The sequence below is a fragment of the Cinclus cinclus genome, chromosome 2, assembly GCF_963662255.1.
Source record: "Cinclus cinclus chromosome 2, bCinCin1.1, whole genome shotgun sequence".
Taxonomy (NCBI): domain Eukaryota; kingdom Metazoa; phylum Chordata; class Aves; order Passeriformes; family Cinclidae; genus Cinclus; species Cinclus cinclus.
The window spans coordinates 16,603,035-16,622,006 of record NC_085047.1 but is presented as its reverse complement, the minus strand read 5'-3'; the positions used below and the strand labels follow the sequence as shown (position 1 = coordinate 16,622,006).

At 40.7% G+C, this 18,972-nt stretch overlaps 1 protein-coding gene across 1 annotated transcript; it reads left to right on the top strand.

Annotated features, from left to right (window-relative positions):
• Positions 1 to 3,172: 3,172 nt before the first annotated feature.
• C2H3orf52 (chromosome 2 C3orf52 homolog) lies at positions 3,173 to 11,446 on the top strand. The gene is made up of 7 exons (XM_062511953.1): positions 3,173 to 3,343; positions 6,079 to 6,202; positions 6,745 to 6,878; positions 7,768 to 7,838; positions 9,280 to 9,470; positions 10,402 to 10,496; positions 11,108 to 11,446. Coding segments are annotated over exons 1-6 (693 nt in total). The 3' UTR covers positions 10,404 to 10,496; positions 11,108 to 11,446.
• Positions 11,447 to 18,972: the final 7,526 nt, after the last annotated feature.

Here is an 18,972-nt window from a genome sequence, read left to right as displayed (position 1 = left end):
ACTGAGATTATTTTTTTCTAGTTATGTTCAACTGCATGACTTTTACTTTCTGGACTGTAACTTTTGGGGTGTCTACTGTGTTTTCTTAAAAATATCAGATATATAGCTCAAAAAAATTAGATTGCAAGAAATCTTCCTTGAAGAAGTGGAAGAGTGTAATTCAGGTTCTTTGGGATGATGTCTAAATAAAAGGAAGGAATTAATGAGTTGTAATTCTTTCTTTAAACAAAAGGAAACTATAATACTTTCTTAAATTCTCTTTAGAATTTGTATTAACTGTAGAGTTTAATGTTTGCAATATGTTATAGGTGTGCTCTGTATGTATAGGTTATTGCTCTGGCTCTGGCATGCATTGTGAATTTTTAGCATGTTCCTGGTATGTTAGTATTATTTTTCCTGCTGTCCTTGATCCACAGTAAGCAGAGTTTCAGGCTCAGGGAAAATTTTTTTAATGTATCTTTCTGGGCTGTGCCCACAAGGCCATACTAAATTGGAATGGACATAGGAGGAAAATAGATTTATGTGATTGCATGCATCCTTGGGCTCAAAGAAAGTAAAAGAAGAAATGACAGCAACATTCCTTTAACCCTGGTAGTAAATCTAGGTTTTATAATTTTAATCTCTTGATGAGCTTATCACTCCAAATCTAGCCAATTTAAGGTTTCCAAAGCTGTTTATGGGACTTGAGAATACCACTACTTAGCTTAATAAAAGATTTGTCTACATGGCCCTAAGACCATTTAGATGGTCTTTAAGTTGTGCTCAACATTTGGAAGTGTTTAGCTTTCACCTTTAATATATATATTTGAAAAATGAAGCTGGCAGTTTGAACACCTTTTATTGCTGTCCACACAGTACACTTACTCTGCAGTACATATGTGGTCTTTGTTTAATGTTAAACTCACCTTGGCAGCACGTGGGGGAGATGTTGAAAAGAGCTAGCACTGTAAAGTGCATGCAGTGAGATTCCACTTCTAACACTGCTACTTTTTTCCTTCCTTTCTCCTGTTGGGCATCTTGCCCTGGCTCATGTCAAGCTTACAGCATATGCTATATTCAAAGCCTGTATATTAGGAGATTTGTTTCTTTAGTGCCTACTTAATTACTCACATCTTCCTTTTTAATAAACACGTGCTTAAATACAAGGGGCTATGTTTTATTTGTTTGGATGTGCCTCTGAAACTCTAAACTCCAGGTGCAATTAGAACTGCATTGGTGCTTTGGGCTTTCCTGGTTTTGTTAAACTGAGTCTAATGTGCCCCTGTTACTAAAGTGCACATTTAAGGGCACAAGTTTCTTTTCCTTTTGCTGAAACCAGAAATATCCTGCCTAGGGAAGCAGATAGCTCTCCTGCGGTTCTGTTTTAGATAAAAGCCTAGCTTAGAAAGTTCAGCTCGCTTCTTGACTTCCCATTTTCTCTGAGAGTTTCTCAGCAACATGTCAGAAGGGTCAGGATTTCACCAAGTGTAGAAGTTAGATCCTCCACATGAAAGAAAGACTTTAAGGAGTTTCTTCATAATTATGTAAAATAAAATAAGGATTTTGGCCTTTGCATGGTAAGATCTGTATAACTCTTTGTCTTAGAGGAACAGTTTTGGTTTCAGACAATCCAGTAGGAAGGTCTACTGTGAGTGGAAATTAAATAAATGAACCTGATATCCAGCAGGAGTAGTGAGGACTAGATAAAGTCTTTTCTAGTGTAAGATTTTTGTGGATCCAAATACATGCTCTGATCTTGACGACTGCTCAGCTCCACCTTCAGTCCTCCAGAGCTTTAAGGGTTCTCAGAACAAAAAGGTGTGGGGTATGCAATTTATATTTATTTTTATTTGTGGGATTAACCTAGGATGTGTTCACTTTCGTGGATGGGTGTGACGTGACATCAGGAATGCAAACCCTGTGTGTGCTTCAGGCAGCAGAAACAAGGTGAGTCTCTGCACAAAGAGAAAATTGAAGTGGTGGGCAAGGGGAGAGCACCCTGAGCTGTTGGCAGGAAAAAGGAGTGGTGCAGTGAGTGGATACCCAGGCAGCAGGGAAGGGGGGTGAGGAGAGGCTGTTCTTAATGCATGATGCTCCCTGTGGTGGGACAAAAGAGTGAGAAAGGGTGTGGTTATCAGCTGTCTGCCCAGACCTTATAATTCAGAGGGGAGAGAGATGCTTTGTGGGGAAGAAGGAGAAACATGGGGATGGAGTGTGAACAGGAGAAATAAGAGGAGGTAGGATCAAGGATATTGAGGAGGTTGGGGTTGTAATCCACCCCTGGCTACAGTAAGTTGTTGTGACTGACTCCAAGTGCACATGAGAGCTCGTGTGGGCAGCTAGTACAGACCAAATCACCATGGTTATTTCATAAAGTCATGTCCTGTAGAGCACAGGATGAAAATGAAGGCCTTCTCTTCTCTTCTCTTCTCTTCTCTTCTCTTCTCTTCTCTTCTCTTCTCTTCTCTTCTCTTCTCTTCTCTTCTCTTCTCTTCTCTTCTCTTCTCTTCTCTTCTCTTCTCATGTCCTTTGGGAGTTTTTTAACCTTAAAGCAGCTTCTCAGATCTGTGTTGGGTAGTATGTTAAAGGACATAAATGGTTCTTTAACACCAGATATGATTTTAGGCACTATAATAGCTAGATGGAGAACAATTTAAAGCACAAAGGTCATTAATGTTCATTTCTCTATTGACTATAGAGGGAGATTAGAATTACAAGTGTTGACAGAGTGCCAACCTAAGCAAACAACATGCTCTATGAACTTTTACTCAGTTTGTGCTGTTCAGCACCACATCTGCAAAACCACATGGATAACAGTAATAACATTTTATTGTTTTGGCTGACAGCAGCAGATAAAGCACTCTGGTTCCTTTCAAAATCGTCCCAGCAAATGGCAGCATTGCTGAAGGTTTAGTCACTTACTTGTCGAGGGCTGGTACAGGAAGGTAGGCAAACTGGAAAACCAAGTATTGCAGAGCTGAGAGCCAGAGTTCTCACAGCTACACAAATCGATACTTCCTCCGTCTTCCCTTTGTCTGCAGCTAGGACAGCTGACTTTATTTGTTCTTCCAAGGAATTTCCCTAATGTAACATTTTTTGAGACCTCTCCTGTGAAAACTACCCGTACTCTCCCTGTTTCCAGCCTCGTGTCAGAGCTATTACCGACCATAATTGAGTCTGAAACAAGAAGGAAATGAGTTGGCTCTGTCCTCGCTTCAGAGACAGAGGTCCTCCCAGAAAACCTTCTTCAGAGGCAGAAGCAATGAACTCTGCTCAGGAGCCTGAGATTATTGAATTACAGGAATGCAATGTGGACGAAAGCAACACTGATCACCACAAGACTCTACAGGGACAAAAGAGAAAGGTAGGAATTTCATTTGATCCTTCCAGTGGGGGAAATACTACTCGGCCAGAGAAATGACACTTGAAGGAACATTTTGTAGGGGTGATTTAATTTGTTGTTTGAGGTAAATAGGCTAAAAACCTGTTAAATGTATTTCTTTCTTTTTTTATCAATCAAGTGTTCTAATATGAGAGTGAGAATTTAAATTTTAATTTAGGAACTGAAGCTGCAATTGGTTTTCTGAGTTTTTCTTTCTCTTTTCATGCGCTGTCAGTGGGATTGGGCTCAAAACCAAAAAAAGAGAAAAGTTGAAATAAGTTTTAAAACCAGGCTTTCCTTCAGTAGAAGTTAACCAGGAAACAATGCTGCCAAACAAAAATACGATGTCCTCCTGAATTCTCATTATCTCTGAGTCATTTTCAGTTTCTAACCGTTATGAATTTGTATTAATAGAATGCTCCAGAACCTCAGTTAAGATCAGCACGTGAATCCTAAGGGAGGTAGCTCTTAGTCCCTTAGTTTAAAGTTACTAGATTAAAGTGCTAATTCACAGCAATAACATATTCACACGTGACTGCTGTACTGTGAATTACACGGCTTACTGCAGGAATATTTGCGGCGGATTCATTCTGCTGGAGAAGCAAAACCCCCTATGTTCTATCATATCAGGGTTCAGCTACTTCTCCCTTGGTCTGGTGAGGTGAATTCACTCTCTGCGGGATCAGACACGTTCCAGGAGGTGCCAGAGGAACAGGAGAGGGGCAGGAGAGGCAGGGGTCAGCTAGATCTGCTTGACTCTCCTGACAAACTTCACCCCTGGATTTGTCCTTTCCCTTTCCGGAACTGAGTTTTCACTTGAGCTGTCTTTATGCTGCATATAGCAGCTGGCTTCCCATCCTATACAGACTGCTGGGGAGTTGCCATGCTCTGCTTTCTGCTCAGGGGAAAGGTTAATCTAATCAGATTGCCCTGCCCACCAGAGAGAGATTCTTGGCTGCTGTTTCTTCCCTCCAGCCTATGGGCAAAGTTCAGAAGGTGTTGGACTAGTTGTGGAGATGAATGTTTTCACACAAGCCAGCTTGTGTGATTAAGAATTGCATTTTCTGATAGTCTAAACATGTGGTGTCTCAATCAAAACTTCAGCTTGACAGCTGCCTGTCTGAACTGATGAGGATCCAGATTACCTCAGAGTTGCACTCAAGGCAGTAGTTACTGGTTTCTAAAATTTTTTAAAATACAGAACGATATGCTAGTGCTAAGTATTAAATTGAAATTCATACTTCTAAAATATTTTTGAAATAAAATTTTAAAAAAGCAAGTGTGATCACAGCTGAAAGCATGCTGTGTACAAAACCATACTCGATGTTTGCCTTTCATTCTCCTGCAGAGCAAAGTTCTGTGTGCAGAGGCGTCTACAGAGAGCATTTCCCTTTTTCTGCCTCTGCTGCTGGAGGAATCTCTCTTGTAAGATCTTTCTCTGTGTGTCTGTTTTCTCTCCCTGTTCCCCTACCACCCACACAAAAGCTTTTAGCCAGCTGCTCGATTCAGTTAAATTCAGTGAAAGCCTCTCTGTTATTCTGTGTTCTTAGAAAGGTCAAAAAGGAAGGAAACCTGGATTAGTGCCTCCAGGAGAAGCTGGTTCCTGCCAATCTGCATGTGTGTGGCCCAGACAACCTACAGCATGTGCTTTTCCTTACCTGGTACTGAAGTCAAAAAGGACATGGGGTTTACTGCTACTTCTATGGTGGATGGAGAGGGAGGGAGAAGAGTAATTAAAGGATTTAATCACTCCTGTGATTAAATGGTATGTTTATGGATTCAAGCCCTTGCTTCAGTCTTCTGCTTCTTCTGGCTGTGGAAAAAGACAGATTAAGTTATCTGTTTTGCTGTCACCTTTTTTTTTTTTATGTTCATCCTGCTGGCTTAACTCATTAAAAGACTAATTTCTGTCATGGTCTTCAATCTTATTAAAAAATATATAACAGGCAAGGTGTTGTCCTTTGTCTCCCACATGAATGTATATGCATGCACAATTGCTTTGAATGAAGTTTTCTAATACCTCATAGAACAGGTGAGATTTGCATTAAGCTCTCTGTTAAATACACTCAATCGCCTTCAAGTTTCCAATCTTCTAAAGTATAAGTAATTCAGCTATAAAAGTCTCAATTATTTTATGGAGGGTTTAACACAATATTGAATAACATTGTCTTTGCTTTGGTTGTTGGTACCCAGAAGTTATGCAGGTTGACATCATCAATGCTGTAGAGGTGAATGATTTTGGAAATACTTCCAGAGACACCTTTTTAGTTGGGAGAGATGAGAAACGTTAAAAGGAGAGCTTGTGGAATATGCAAATCTAATTCACATTGTTAAAAAAAAAAAAAACAAAAAAAAAACAAAAAAAAAAAAAAAAAAAAACAAAACAAAAAGAAAAAAACAAACAAAAAAACCCCAAAACAACAAGGAGCCAAGAAATCACCTTTGCAATACTTTAGCTTTATGGGCCATTCAGGAGTTGGAAATTTTGCACAAAGGGGAATGATCTCTCTCAAGTGAATGTCCTTTACCTTCTCTAGGTCTGCATTTTCTCCTGCAGCAGTAGTCAAGGCTGAGAACCACTTATGTCGGCATTGCTTCCCAATGAGGATCTCCCATCTGTGTGGGGGTTTTGTTTCTAAATGGGACAGTAGAGACATGCTTCAATATTTTTTCCTGCCTTATTTGATTATTCAACATGCCCTTCTCTTTTATAGGAGGAGAGAGATCCCTGGAAACCATGCATGAATGTCATTTTCTGGAAGTGTAAACTATGGATGGTTATAACTACTATATTTTTCGTCATCTTCCTGGTCATTCTCATCAGCCTAATTCTTTACTGTAGTAAGTATCTCAGTCTTGGTTACACTAATACAAACAGCACAAATACTACAAAAACATCCTTTAATCTCCTTCAGTAAACTGCTGAAGGAGCTAGGACACTGACTGCAGAGGGTGGTGGTGTAGCTCAGTTGTTGTGACTGCTTTTATCTTAACAGGCAGCAAGTAATTTATATCCTGATCAGGTGGCAATTCAAGCTTGTAGCTAAGTGAGAAAATATCACAAGAAGAGATTTGGATATGAGGGTGGAAATTATGTTTGTAATGTTGGAACAAGGGCCATGGATGACTTGGGTCCCATGGTGTCACTGCCTGTCAGGCTCCCAGAGCAGATGTCTTTTTTGCTGATGGAGGTGGGTGATTGAACTCCATGTGCTGTCACTCTTTTCAGGTGACTTGCACTTTCTTTCTGTCTTTCCCAGTCAGTCCTTACCTAGGAACTTTGTGAGAAAGCCACCCTAGAGAAAGCCAAGGGTTTTTTTTTTTCAATACTTCAGCTAACTGAAGCTTTTTTTCTCCCCTTTCTATTTCCTTTTGATTGTTAGATGTTTACAGAGATGAAGATGACTACTGGGATCCTGATGAGCTACTAAGCAGTGGAAATCTTCACAATTTTTCAGGAACATTAGAGTTAATGTGTGGTCTCCCACACTTCTCCTCTGAGGACATTACTAAGAGGGTAAGTGTTTATGTGATCCTTGGCAAAGTTGATTCTGCTAAGAAAACAGTTTCAGTATTTTGCCTTTTAAGAAATTTCTGTTTCTCTGCATAGCAACTCAGTCATTTGCAAGTCCATAAATGTGTTGTACTTTTTAAAGTCACGATCTAGGAAAAAAATAATTGTCTGCTTTTATGCACAAAAAAATTTTTCTTCCCTTAAATTTGACCATTTGTTAAGACACAGTCTCCACCTTTTTCATAGAACCACTGAATAATTTAGAAGAGGCCTGTGGAAGTCATTTAAGCATAATATGGGCTAAACATCCCATGTGCTGAATTCTCTTATGAGTACAAGATTACAGCCTGGGTTTATAGCTGTGATTTCTGCTGAGCCAGCACAACTCTCAGTTACAGCTGAAATAAGCTCAGCATACAGGGCAGTGATCATTTGGGCATGGTGGGAAGGCAATCTCAGGACAGAGACCCTCCCCTCCACAAAGCAAGAGTTAGCAGACCCTTTTGGTACTAATTAAATCCCAAACCTAACCACATCAGCTGCACATGGCAACATGAGCACATGCCTGTAGTTCACCCTGAGTGCTTCTGTTGTATTAAGGTTACATAGCCATCACTCAAATGCACAATTAACTTGTCTGTCACATTTAAATTACTCTCTACCTTTTCCAGGGCAGATATTTGCTGTTATTTGACCTTCAGCACCTGCTTTTATGCTGCTTAAAGCACTTTGTAAGAATGATTTGCTGTGGGATTTTTTGTTTGTTTGTTTTTGGGGGGTTTTGGGGGGGGATTTTTGTTGTTGTTGTTGGGTTTTTTGTTTTGTTTTGTTCGTTTTTTCTGAGGGGAAAAAGATATTGAATAGAAGAAACATAATTTTTTCTCTCTCTCAGCTAACAGAGATCTACAGTTCTTCTCCAGCTTTAGGACGTTACTTTAGGTCAGCTCAGGTGATTTCTTTCAGGTAAGCAATTTCTGTCACCAAAGTTACCTGAAAATTACAGGCTTTTGATGAGACATACATGTTCTTATGTAAATATGTACAATATTTAAATCTCTAAAAGATAGGTTACTTGGGGGCAACTGTGTGTATAGGCAGTGAAAACTGGTCAAGGATCCTCTGGTGTAAATGTTAAATGCTGCTAAAATTGTATAAAGACAGCAACACACTGTGGCTGTGAAGTATCATCTCTGTTATCTTCGGTTCCAATTTCAGCCCTTAATAAACATGCTCAAGGATATTTATTAAGAGGAAAATTGATTGCTGGAGACACTTAAGATTGACGTATTTTAAATAATCTTAAATAAATAAAGCAGGGTTTATGGGGAGGAGAGAATAATTTTGTTCCCAAAAGAAATAAAGGTCAGAGGAATATACATGTCTCCTATCATGGAGAAATAGCAGAGAGGCAAGGGGTGACAGACAACTTCCCCAAGCACTTCTGAAAAAGAATTCCTACAAAAGAAATTAAAAAGAAAACAGAAAATCAAGGGAAGTAGCTTTGAAAAGTCCCAGGTCCTTTGAGACAGCAAGGACAGAGGAAAAGCCATGTTGGAATGTGGCAAGGGGCAGCCATGAGGGCACTTTGCTCCCTGGAGGAATATGCTCCCTTGCCCTGCCAGCCTTGGGCATGCCAGCTTTGCTCACCAGTGAACTGTAGCTCCTGAGCCTGACTTGTATTCATTATGATTTAGGCCATCAAGTACAAAGCTGTAGTTCTGCACATACACTGATTAGCTAACAGCTCTCTCTCTGCCTCTTTGATGTCTCTCTCTTGCTATCTCCCTCTCTTTCTTTCATTTTCCCCCATTCAAGTGTTTTTTTGAAAATGTTTTGAATTCTGAGAGTACAAAAGGTAGCTGCTTTTGGTAGACCACAAAAAAATGAAGTCTCCAGAGATGGTCTCCAGTTCACTGGTTTGTGTAATCCACTCCAGAGCTGAGTCAGGAGCCCAGCTGGGTGGTCCCAGGTACTGCTAGCAGGAAAACAAACCTTCCTACAGGTTCCTAGCTAAAGTATGCACAGGATATTGCAACACCTCTTATCAGTAGCTTCTTGTGCTGAAAAACCACATCCCATCAGAACACGTGTCCAATTGTCCCTCATGTGTTTGAAAACATGTCTCTGGCTGCCTTCAAGCATGTCCCCAGTTTCAAGAGCTGTTCTGAGAAGGGAGGGGGAGGCAGAAACTGGCATCTTTGGCAGTATTCTTTCCTAACACTTTGCTTGGAAAAATGTGGGGATTTTGTTAATCCGTTCCAACATTGATATGAAAAGTCAGTCTTCTCAAAAAAAAAAAAAAAAAAAAAAAAAAAAAAAAAAAAAAAAACCCAAAAAAAAACAAACAAAAAAAAGCAGCTCCTGTTGAAACTTGAAGCCATTAATCCTTGACTTTGTTTTTCAGTAATGAAAGCTCCACTGTAACATATCAGCTGCTGTTTTCTGTACCACCATCAGCAGAGGGATTTATGGAAAACAGAATGAACCCAGATTTTATAAGGAATATTTTGCGTCAAAATATTTATGATGAAGATACTCTTAATCCTGGGACATCTGAATGTGACAGATTAAAGCTCGACCCAACTTCTCTCACGTGTAAGTGCTGTACATCAGAGAAACTGTTTCTTTGCAAAGAGCAGAAGTATTTATGGGAAAGCAGGGAAATACTTCTAGGAAGATATTGAGATTCATTAGTATATATGATTTTCATAACAGTATTAAGAACTTTTCAAAATAGCATTCAGAAAGTCTTGTTATGCTTAACTTAAAACCTGGGACTCACTGTTAGATCCTCTGATGAGAATGGGAATAGTGATCAGACCAGTTAGCTGTGGAATCCAACCAAATTTTCTGATCTAATACTGCATTCTATCTATACAAAAAAAAAATCTCCTCATATATGTGCGTACCATAATGGGGAGACTAATAATTAAACACATTTATCCTAATTGTACGTTTGATTTAGGATGCTAACAAAACAAATTTTAATCCAAGGGATGCAAGAGACTCCTTTCTTTGTCTTTCTGTAGCTTTCTGGACAATTTATTATGCACATAAATACTTTTAAATGTTTGTTCTTCCAGATGTTTTCTAGACAGTGATTCCAATGGTTGCCAGCCACTAGATAGGATTCCAGTGCATTTATATTTGTCCTGATAGAAATGCCCATATAAAAGTCCCATGAGCTCTGAAATTATACTGAAAACAATGCATGGAGCTGCCTCCCCCCAGTCCCAATTTACTGAGTCACAACTATGTGCTTTTAGAATTATTCTAGGCTAACAATTCAGCACTGCAGTGTAGGTAAGTAAGGTTTGCAATTAACTCATATTGGTTTTTCTTGGGATTTTTACCAAAGGACAAGAGATCAACATGTCATGATTTTCAATTTTTAGAAGCATTTTATTCCTTATATATTGACAGGATTCTTAGAAAAAGTAATGTGAAAAGAGACAGGAGAGAATACGCTGAAATAAATATTTAAAGTTTCATTTTAATAGTAATATTGTACTGTTTTAACTTTCAGAGAAATTATGAAAAGATTCCTCATCTTCATCACCACCCAGAAGAGATGGGATTGCTTATCTATAAGTTATCCCAGGGCAGGGAACTATTAATTAGGTAGAAACACTTCTAAAATTGTTCTCCTATAAATACTGCCTGTGATGCAATATTGTAAATGTAAAATGTGATATTTTTATGACAGTGTTGTATTGCTACAACACCACTACTCCCTTCTTCTATATCTCAATAATCTGTTTCACCCTTAAGAAAATCATGTCTTTGCTGCATGCTCTGTTGACTTTGAAATTCTCCTTTGTCTTGCTTTACGATTAAATCTGAATCCTCTGCATGAGCTTTAAAAGCAGTCTTGCACGTGGCTCCTTTCTTTTTCTCTTGGCTTATGCAAAATTACCTGCACAGCTTCATCCTCAACGCTTCCACTCAAACTCATATCTGTTTTTTTTTCCCCTCCAAACTTCATATGCCACATTTCCTTGTTGCTCTTTCCTTGTAAAATGGCCTGAAAACCTAAATATATATATATATATATATATATATATATATATATATAGATATATATGGGGGGGTGTGTGTGTATTTGTATTCTTTAATTACATGCAAGGCCTTTGCACTAACTTCTTAAGAATGCTTTAACTCTCATGATTTCCTTATTCTTTTTACAGTCTCCTTGGTTAAGGTGCTCTTTGCTCTATTTTTCTCTTCTTCAGTGTGGAACACAAAGAAGAAAGCAACAACATGAAGAGACATGTCTTGTTCACTAAAGCACCCGAATGTCACAGGAATCTTGAAAGGATCGAATTAGCAGAATTAGGGCTTTCCCAGTGAGCTGCTGCTCCAAGTGAATAGGCAGATACTTGACCTGTTTTTGTAAATCTGAAGACCAGTCTACACCCTTAATTATAGTTCCTGCCCATCACTGGGGATTAAAAAAAAACAGATGTAAGGTATTTGCCTTAATAAGGCAGTAAATAATTGTTCTTGTTGATGAGAGACCAGGTGAGATGGACCAGTGCCAAGAGGAAGGTGCTGAAGCAAAGTACATAGGTCAGTGTGGCATGAAAGTTACAGACAATAACTGGCTATGACATAAAAATTAAGCATTAACTTTATGCAGAAGGGAACATATTCACTACCATGTGAATGAAGTATATCTTGTCATTTATTTATAGCCTTATGAATGTGAGTACTGTTGAATAGACACTTTTATTTTAACAGGCATTTTGTATTGTAAGATATATGCCATGGAAAATTGTTTTTCTCTTTCAAATATTACTAGGGTTTTTTTAAGGAGTAAGCTGACAATGTTATTGTGTATTAAATTATTTATTTTTATTCTTAAAGTGACTGGTTTTTATCTTTTAGCAGCTATAGTCTTTCAGCTGTGTGAGCTGGAAAATAGCCATTGGAATTCTAAATGCTGAGCTGTATGAAGCCTGTCTAACAGAGCTGTACACTCAAACCCATGGCTGTTGTTGTTGCATGTGTTTAAACTGAGCTTGGGAAACATTCTGGACCAAATTAGTAGTTTTCACGACTCTTGTATTTGTGGCTTATTCTGATTCCCTCTTGGTTTGTAAGATACAGCATTGACTGTAAGAACTATAATTTCTCTTGCTGAAATAGTCTATGCAGCATACACCTAGAAGAGAGATTCTTTTGGATTCTTATGCTGGGGAAGGATAAACTTCAAGGCTTGTCCCAAAACCAGAAGGCTATGAAGGTACCAGCAGCAAAGAAATAAGTTGCTGTTGAGATGCTGCTCAATCTTATTGTTCTCACCAAGACACCTGATCCTTTCCTTGAACACTTCTTTATCGTGATTCTAGGAACTGAAAAATAATGCATTTATTAGACTTGTTTAGGGTGATACCCATATGGGCATTAAGAGTTGAGAAAGGAGTCAATCATTACTTTTTTTCCCCCAGCATCCTCCTCTACATCCATGCCTTTACCCCAAACCATCACAGAAAAGGAGGTGCAGCTGTAATAAGATGTGATATTCAGCAAAAAATGTCTGCCTTTACAGACTGCAACCACTCAGGTTTTGAACTCTCATTGAAGGAAGTGTCAGAAAAAAGTGGTTTCTAGTTATATATCTGTGAGGTAAATTGATAATGTAAAAGAAAATTAAAAATTATTATGGCTCAATCCATTAGGGACATAGGAGTGTGACAACACATTATTATATCAAATTAGATATTTTGTGTCAATGATCAATACTAATTTTACTGGAAGAAATGAGGATAATACTTTAATGACTGAGACAACTGAGACATTGTTAAAAAGCAGCTTGTGAAGTGTACAGTCAGCCCTTCAAAATCCTTTGCTGGGTGTCATCTGTGTAGCCACAGCAAGCAGTGTGAGTTTTGGGCAGACTCAGCTGACTGGCACAGCAGTGATACCTGCACATACTGGCAGTGTGTCCATCCATTGCTCCGTGCCCTCACCCATGGGACTATCCCCAAGCATGGAAATGGCAGGTGGGAGTCATAAAGGCACTGCACCACCAAGCCAGGGCTGCAGCCAGTAACGACATACTAGAGAAGACTTGAAATCAGAAAACTGCTCAACATTTTCTTCCATACTGTTTTGTTACAAAAATGGAAGGAGGGAAAAGACGTGTTGAAGCAAGAGCACAGGCACTTTATGAGCTCTGGTAAACAGTTGAATACCTGGTTTCAGTCCTTTTCACATGTCCAGAAATGCTGATACTCTAGCATTGCAGAAAGCCAAAGTGGAGACTCCAGGAGGAGTCAGCTGTGGAAGTATTGTGTCATGGAAGCAGGACCTGGACTTCTGCTGCTGAGAGGTAGTTACCACCTGGGTAGCATCAGTATTGATTGTTTTCTCATAGGCATAATATTTGTTTTGCATGCAGTTTATTGCTTTGGGGCTTTTTATTTAATTCCAGCTTTAAGACTTCACAATAAGTAGCATTACATTAGAAGTGAGAAGGGGGAATTTGAGAAATTAGTTCTTTATAAAAATCGTATAATGGTACAAATCAAACATGTCAGAGAAAATTTTGACAAGAGTAAGCGCATCTAACATGAGGTTTATGCTTTCATTTAAAACATGAAACATTTCCCAAACAATCAGAAAGACCGTGTTATTATTGCATTTTTGAGATTTATGTCAGTAGTTCTTTAAGGCCCCTTTAAAAAAAGAAGTATTCTGAAAGTCCAGAAAAAATTGTACTCCTACTTTTCAAAAGAGCAATATTGTCTTATGATGGCAGTCGCTACTGATTCCTCCTGGATTAGTTGTCAGGTCCTGCACCCAGTCCATGTTTCTCTGATCAGCCATTCGTGGACAGGTTTGTCTCAATAAATGATGTAGCCTAATGAGTAAGCTCGGTGACAAGAGGGAGATATTTGTTTGAAGATTCGACAGCAGAGGTGAGATGGTTCTGATGGGTGCACACACTCAGGTAAAGGAGTTCCTTCTAAGTTACCAGGACATCATCATATTCACTATGCTCTTCAGGGCTGGCGACATTAGCCTTCCTCTTGGGCACACTGATAAGTGCATATTCTGTCTCGTTAGTGCTGTCAGTCACAGGGACTTTGTGTTCTACAGCGTGGCTGACGGTCGAGTACCACAGTTCACTGGAATCCACTGAATCCTTTTTGGCGACGTGTTCCTGAGGGGGAAAGGGGGGAAGAGAGAAAGAGCAGTAGGATTATGCCCTGAAGAAGTCTGGAGATGGGGGCAGATCTGCTGCAGCCTGTACGCTCATGCGGAGCTGCTGAGGAACATAGACGGTGTTAGGTTTGTAAATCCGAGGTCACTTCCCAGCTGTCCGGGCTGTGGCCGCACACCTGGAGACACCAACACCCCCCGGCCCCGCTTAGCGGTGCTGCCACGGGAAAAGCTCATCGCCACCTGATGGAGCCGGGCAGCCTGCATCACCCCGGGGCTATCCCGAGAGATCAGCCCTGCCACGCCACCCGAGCTGATGGGAGCTGAATGGGAGCTGAATGGGAGCTGATGGGCACGAAGGGAAAAGTTACATGGGACATTTCATCGATGCATGTGAAGGGTGAGCATTTGGGATTTGAACAGGACTTAATATGGGATGTTTAGGGAAAGCACTGAAGGAAGAGGGTCAGGGTGACTTTCAGAATAAAAAGCATAAGAAAGCAGAGGAAGAAAGGGAGGGACAGGAGTCACAGCAAGCTGCCAGAGAGACTGTAGGGTCTGGGAGGAAATTAAGACCCCAAGTGCATGTGTATGCGTGGCTGTAAAGGAGATGCACTGTCCTGGAAGGAGCCCTGGCCTCTCCAGAGATGAAGGGAGGGCTCATCCCATCCCCAGCATCCCTCATCTGATGCTGTCCTTGAGAGCAGAAGGAAGAGAAGGAAGATCCATTAGCGAAGGAGGGGGTAAGATTCTGTGGGCAAATGCCTTCCCGACTCTGTTTAGACTTGTCCCTGCTTTTGCCTGCTGAGGGTGTTTGCTAATGGGTTGTGGGTGATTGTGCATTAAATAGCTGGCAGGATGACTCCTTAAATCTTGTGCCACTGTGCACTGATTAAGCGCCAGTTGATCTAGAAATTAATCATTTGTTTGTCTTGTGCTCTTGATCTGAATGCACTGGGTACTGAAGCTGGAGAGTAACACCAGCTTTATAGTGGTGTCTGCTGTCTGCAGTAGTGGCAGTACTTTGAGTGAGTGTTGCTGGGTTCTTGGTGATATATGTAGCTTCCTTTCACGCTCTATAAGTGGAACAGAGGTCTCTGTTTAATGGGTTAAAAACTCCAAAGGCTGAGCTTTTATTTTTAAAGTCTAGAAGAAGGACAGAGCTAGAACAAAATTCCTGCAGAATTCACCTTGCATTTTCCAAGTTAATGCAAATCATATTGTGTGTTTAGATTCTGTTTGGCATGGAAGATCTCCTGACCTTGAGAACACTTCAGTGAAAATAAATTTTGATTTTTGGTTTGAGGTTTTATAAAGTTTTCAGATGTAAAAGTTCCAGAAATTTTAAGGAGCAGAACAGTCAGGGTAGACTTGTTTATCATCAAGTGCATGGCTCTCTCCTCACTTAGTCATGATTGCAAAGGTGGAAGGACATCAGTATTTCTCTTAATATACCTGTGAAATGAGGACAGGTAGGCTCTTAATTTTCATGAGTGGCTCTCAATCCTCTGAGTGAAGCCTGGATTATCTCTTGTCCCTTCAAACACATAGGTCTAACCAAGGCCTGCTCTGAGTCTCATTTTCCAGAATCCTTCCAGTCATAATGCTTTGGAAGGCTGTTATCATCCCTTATCAGTAGGGAGACTGAAGTGCAGAGGTGGAGTGATTTATCCCACATGCCAATGGAGTAAGTGTGAAAACTTCCATTATTCACAGGCCAAGTTTAACACTCAGAAGGGGCATCTCTCCTATTCCACTAACAGCTCTGCAAGGACTGTTTTCAAGCCATGCTCTGGGGCTTTTCCTTGCTCCAAAAACTCAAAACCAGACAGCTATTTGGCAGGTTCCTCATTACAGTTCCACCCCCTCCTCTTCCCCCGCAGTCCATCCCACGCTCACAGGATCACATCAAATGATGAACTCATTTCATCACACCCTTTTTTGTCATCTTGCCCACTTTCTTCAAAATTTTCTGCTAAACACCCACTTACCTGCTGGGCACCAACTTTTGCTTTACTGATGTCATCTTTGTTAAAAATAATAAAAAAAAGAAACCAAAACCAAACCAACTCAGCTGCTAAATGGCAGTGCTTCGTTCTGCAGTACGTGGGGCTTCTGGGAATTGCTTGTCATTAGGGACTCAAGCAGCAACTTCATTTACTCTCTGCTAAAATGAACTATTTACAAAGCAGAGGCAACAAACCACAGGTACTCAGCTCCTGCCTCTTAGAGCTCAGCATATTAATACACACAAACATATAGACAAGTAAACACAGACAAGACTGTGAAGTGCAACAGTTGAGGAATGGCTGTTTCCCCACCCCTGCCTTCCAGGATGATAAATTTGGGCAGAGCAGGGCACACACCAAGTAATAGAGTTACCTCTTAAATTACTCTGGGGTGCATTGTCAGAACTTCTAAAGCTAGCCCCAAAGTAGGGAGGTAAGATGAACAGGCAGTGTGTTTATCTTATCTGCATTGCAATGCAACCGTTTTGATTTATCATTTAGATTTATCAACTATTTTGATTTATCAGAAACTGAATGTGCAACCTGAAAGGGCATGTTTGGTTATGTGAAGTTTTTTCTTTCCTTCTTTTCTTCCTTCTAGAGGCAGTGAGACACTGGAAGGGGAAACCTTATTCTTTTCCAACAGAGACTTAGCCATTTGTTGATATGTCTGCTTATTTTTTTATAGCACAAAGATTAACTAAAACCCTTTAAGCCTCAAAGTATTAAATCTCCCTTTGCTTTTGCACTGAAGATTTCTTTATTACTAAACCTGGTTTGCAATGATGACATCTTAGAAAATGTCATGCTGAAACTGAAACTCTTTTGGAAAACATGCCAGTAGTCAAGAGAATGGCTACCAAAAAGCTGAGTGGAGAAGGGAAGAAGGAGGAGAGAGAAGCACCCTTGCAGATGTAAGTTGTGCAGTGACTGAGGACATTCACTGAGACATCATCACAAGGTTCAGCCTCCTGAACTGTCTGATTTGGGCCAGACAACATTACACTCAGCCTCAGAAATTATGAGTGTGAGCTGCATTCCCTTTGGCCACTGTCTGCCTCAAGAGTGGGGCTGCATCTCAGAGTTACAGTTTTATGTGCATACATTTATTCCATACGTAGGCTTAAGCTGGTGTTTCTCTGCATCCTGAGCAAACAGTCTGATTATGGGATTTTCTTTCTTCTGCAGGAACGTGATGGACGCTTTGTCTTTCTAATATATGAATGCTTTGGACTCAGTTGCCCAGTGAGGGGAAGGGAGGGAAGGAAAATCAGTTTTACCTTGATGGAACCTGGTGGATGGCTGTAGGTCTGTGCTGAGGAAAGAGGAAGAAAACACATGTGATTGTCGTTCTCTGGTGTAGCAACACTAGACAAAGATTTTCATCAGCACAAGATTTGCTCAGTCACGGACTGAACATTGGCTGTACAAAAGCATGAACTTGTGTGACAGCAATAGGGAAAAGGGTTGAACCTCTGAGAGCTAAATAAATCTGATGGCTTTTTGAGATTTATCTTGTCTCTAGCTTATACACATCACTGTGTCACACATCACTCACTGCTCACTGACCTGAATTGAACCTGGATGTGCAGTCTTCTTCGGTCTTTTGCTTTCTTCTGGTTTTGTTTCGGTTTTGTTTCATTTAATTAACTGAAATTAGTTGTACATGTCTGTCTTAGAAATTACTGTGTTTTAGCTTTATGACCCATGCAGGCTTAATTCTGCTTGGGATTGCTGGCTGGGTGCTGGGGCACAGAGGCACTACCTGATGTGCTGCATGTGCTGGGTGTCTGTCTGCACAGGTTTGACAGTCTGGAGCTTTTCTGGAAATTTGTCTTTCTGTCCTATAAACATCTAAGTGGCAGAGGTCTGTCATTTTACATCCTGCTTTCCCCTAGCCTTGTCTTTATCAGTCTGGCTGGTTCTTAATATGACGTGGATTGAACATGTTGCTCCTGTAAAATTCCAGAGCTGAAATTTCACTTTTGCTGAAGATAACAGGGCATTTTAAGTCTATTTGCTTTGCAGCATGACGGGAGAGACATCAGTCTCTCAATATTGCATTAAAGCTGCCATCTTAGAGAATTTATGGTGTTTTCAAACATTATTGCACTGCTTTAACACTGCCATGAAATTGCCAGTGTATCTAACAAGAAGAGGGTTTTTACAAATACTGCAACTTGTGAAACTGGTAACATTATTATACCTTTGCTACATTAACGGCTTTACCCCCAAGAGGGGAAAGGCAGCAGCTTGAATCTAAACCAAGACCTCCTGATCCTCAGGAGCACGTGATCCTAACTGTCATAGGGTCTTCCCTATTTGCATCTTCAATATGAAGAAACTGTTTTGTTAGGAGAACACCTCACGCTGACATCTGTTTAGAGAAAGTCCTAAGCAGTGCTTGTGCCAGGGGAACAGGGTCAGGTGTGTGAGCAGATGTGGGCTGTGCTGTTCTGGCATCCCACTGGCTTCAGCAGCCCTCCACCTCTCGGTGGAGATGCCTTCTCCAGAGGTTCCCCCTCTGTGCCTGTGGATCTGGTGGTGCCGTACAAGGGCCAAGGCTCCCATTGCTGGGGGCAGCTGCAAGGCAGGACTGAGGCACCTGGGGCTCTGTAGCTGGAGGGGATGGCTGCCCATTCCTACTGCCATCTCCAGAAACAAAAAAGACCCAAGAACCCCCCGAGTAATCTAGCACAGTGTGACATCAGAGGGCAGGAGTATTCCTCACTGGATGCAGGGAGGTTTCCCTCCTCTGGGATGCAAAATGCCTTGCCCTGGCTGTGCCTGCCAGTTGCCTCTGCAGGGATGCAGAGAGCTCCCCCATGTCCCATTCAGGCCATGCCACACCACCCCCAAGGGGCTCAAGCTGCTTGTTTACTTACTTTGTTTGTGGGAGTGTCTTTTTCTCCGGATGGAGA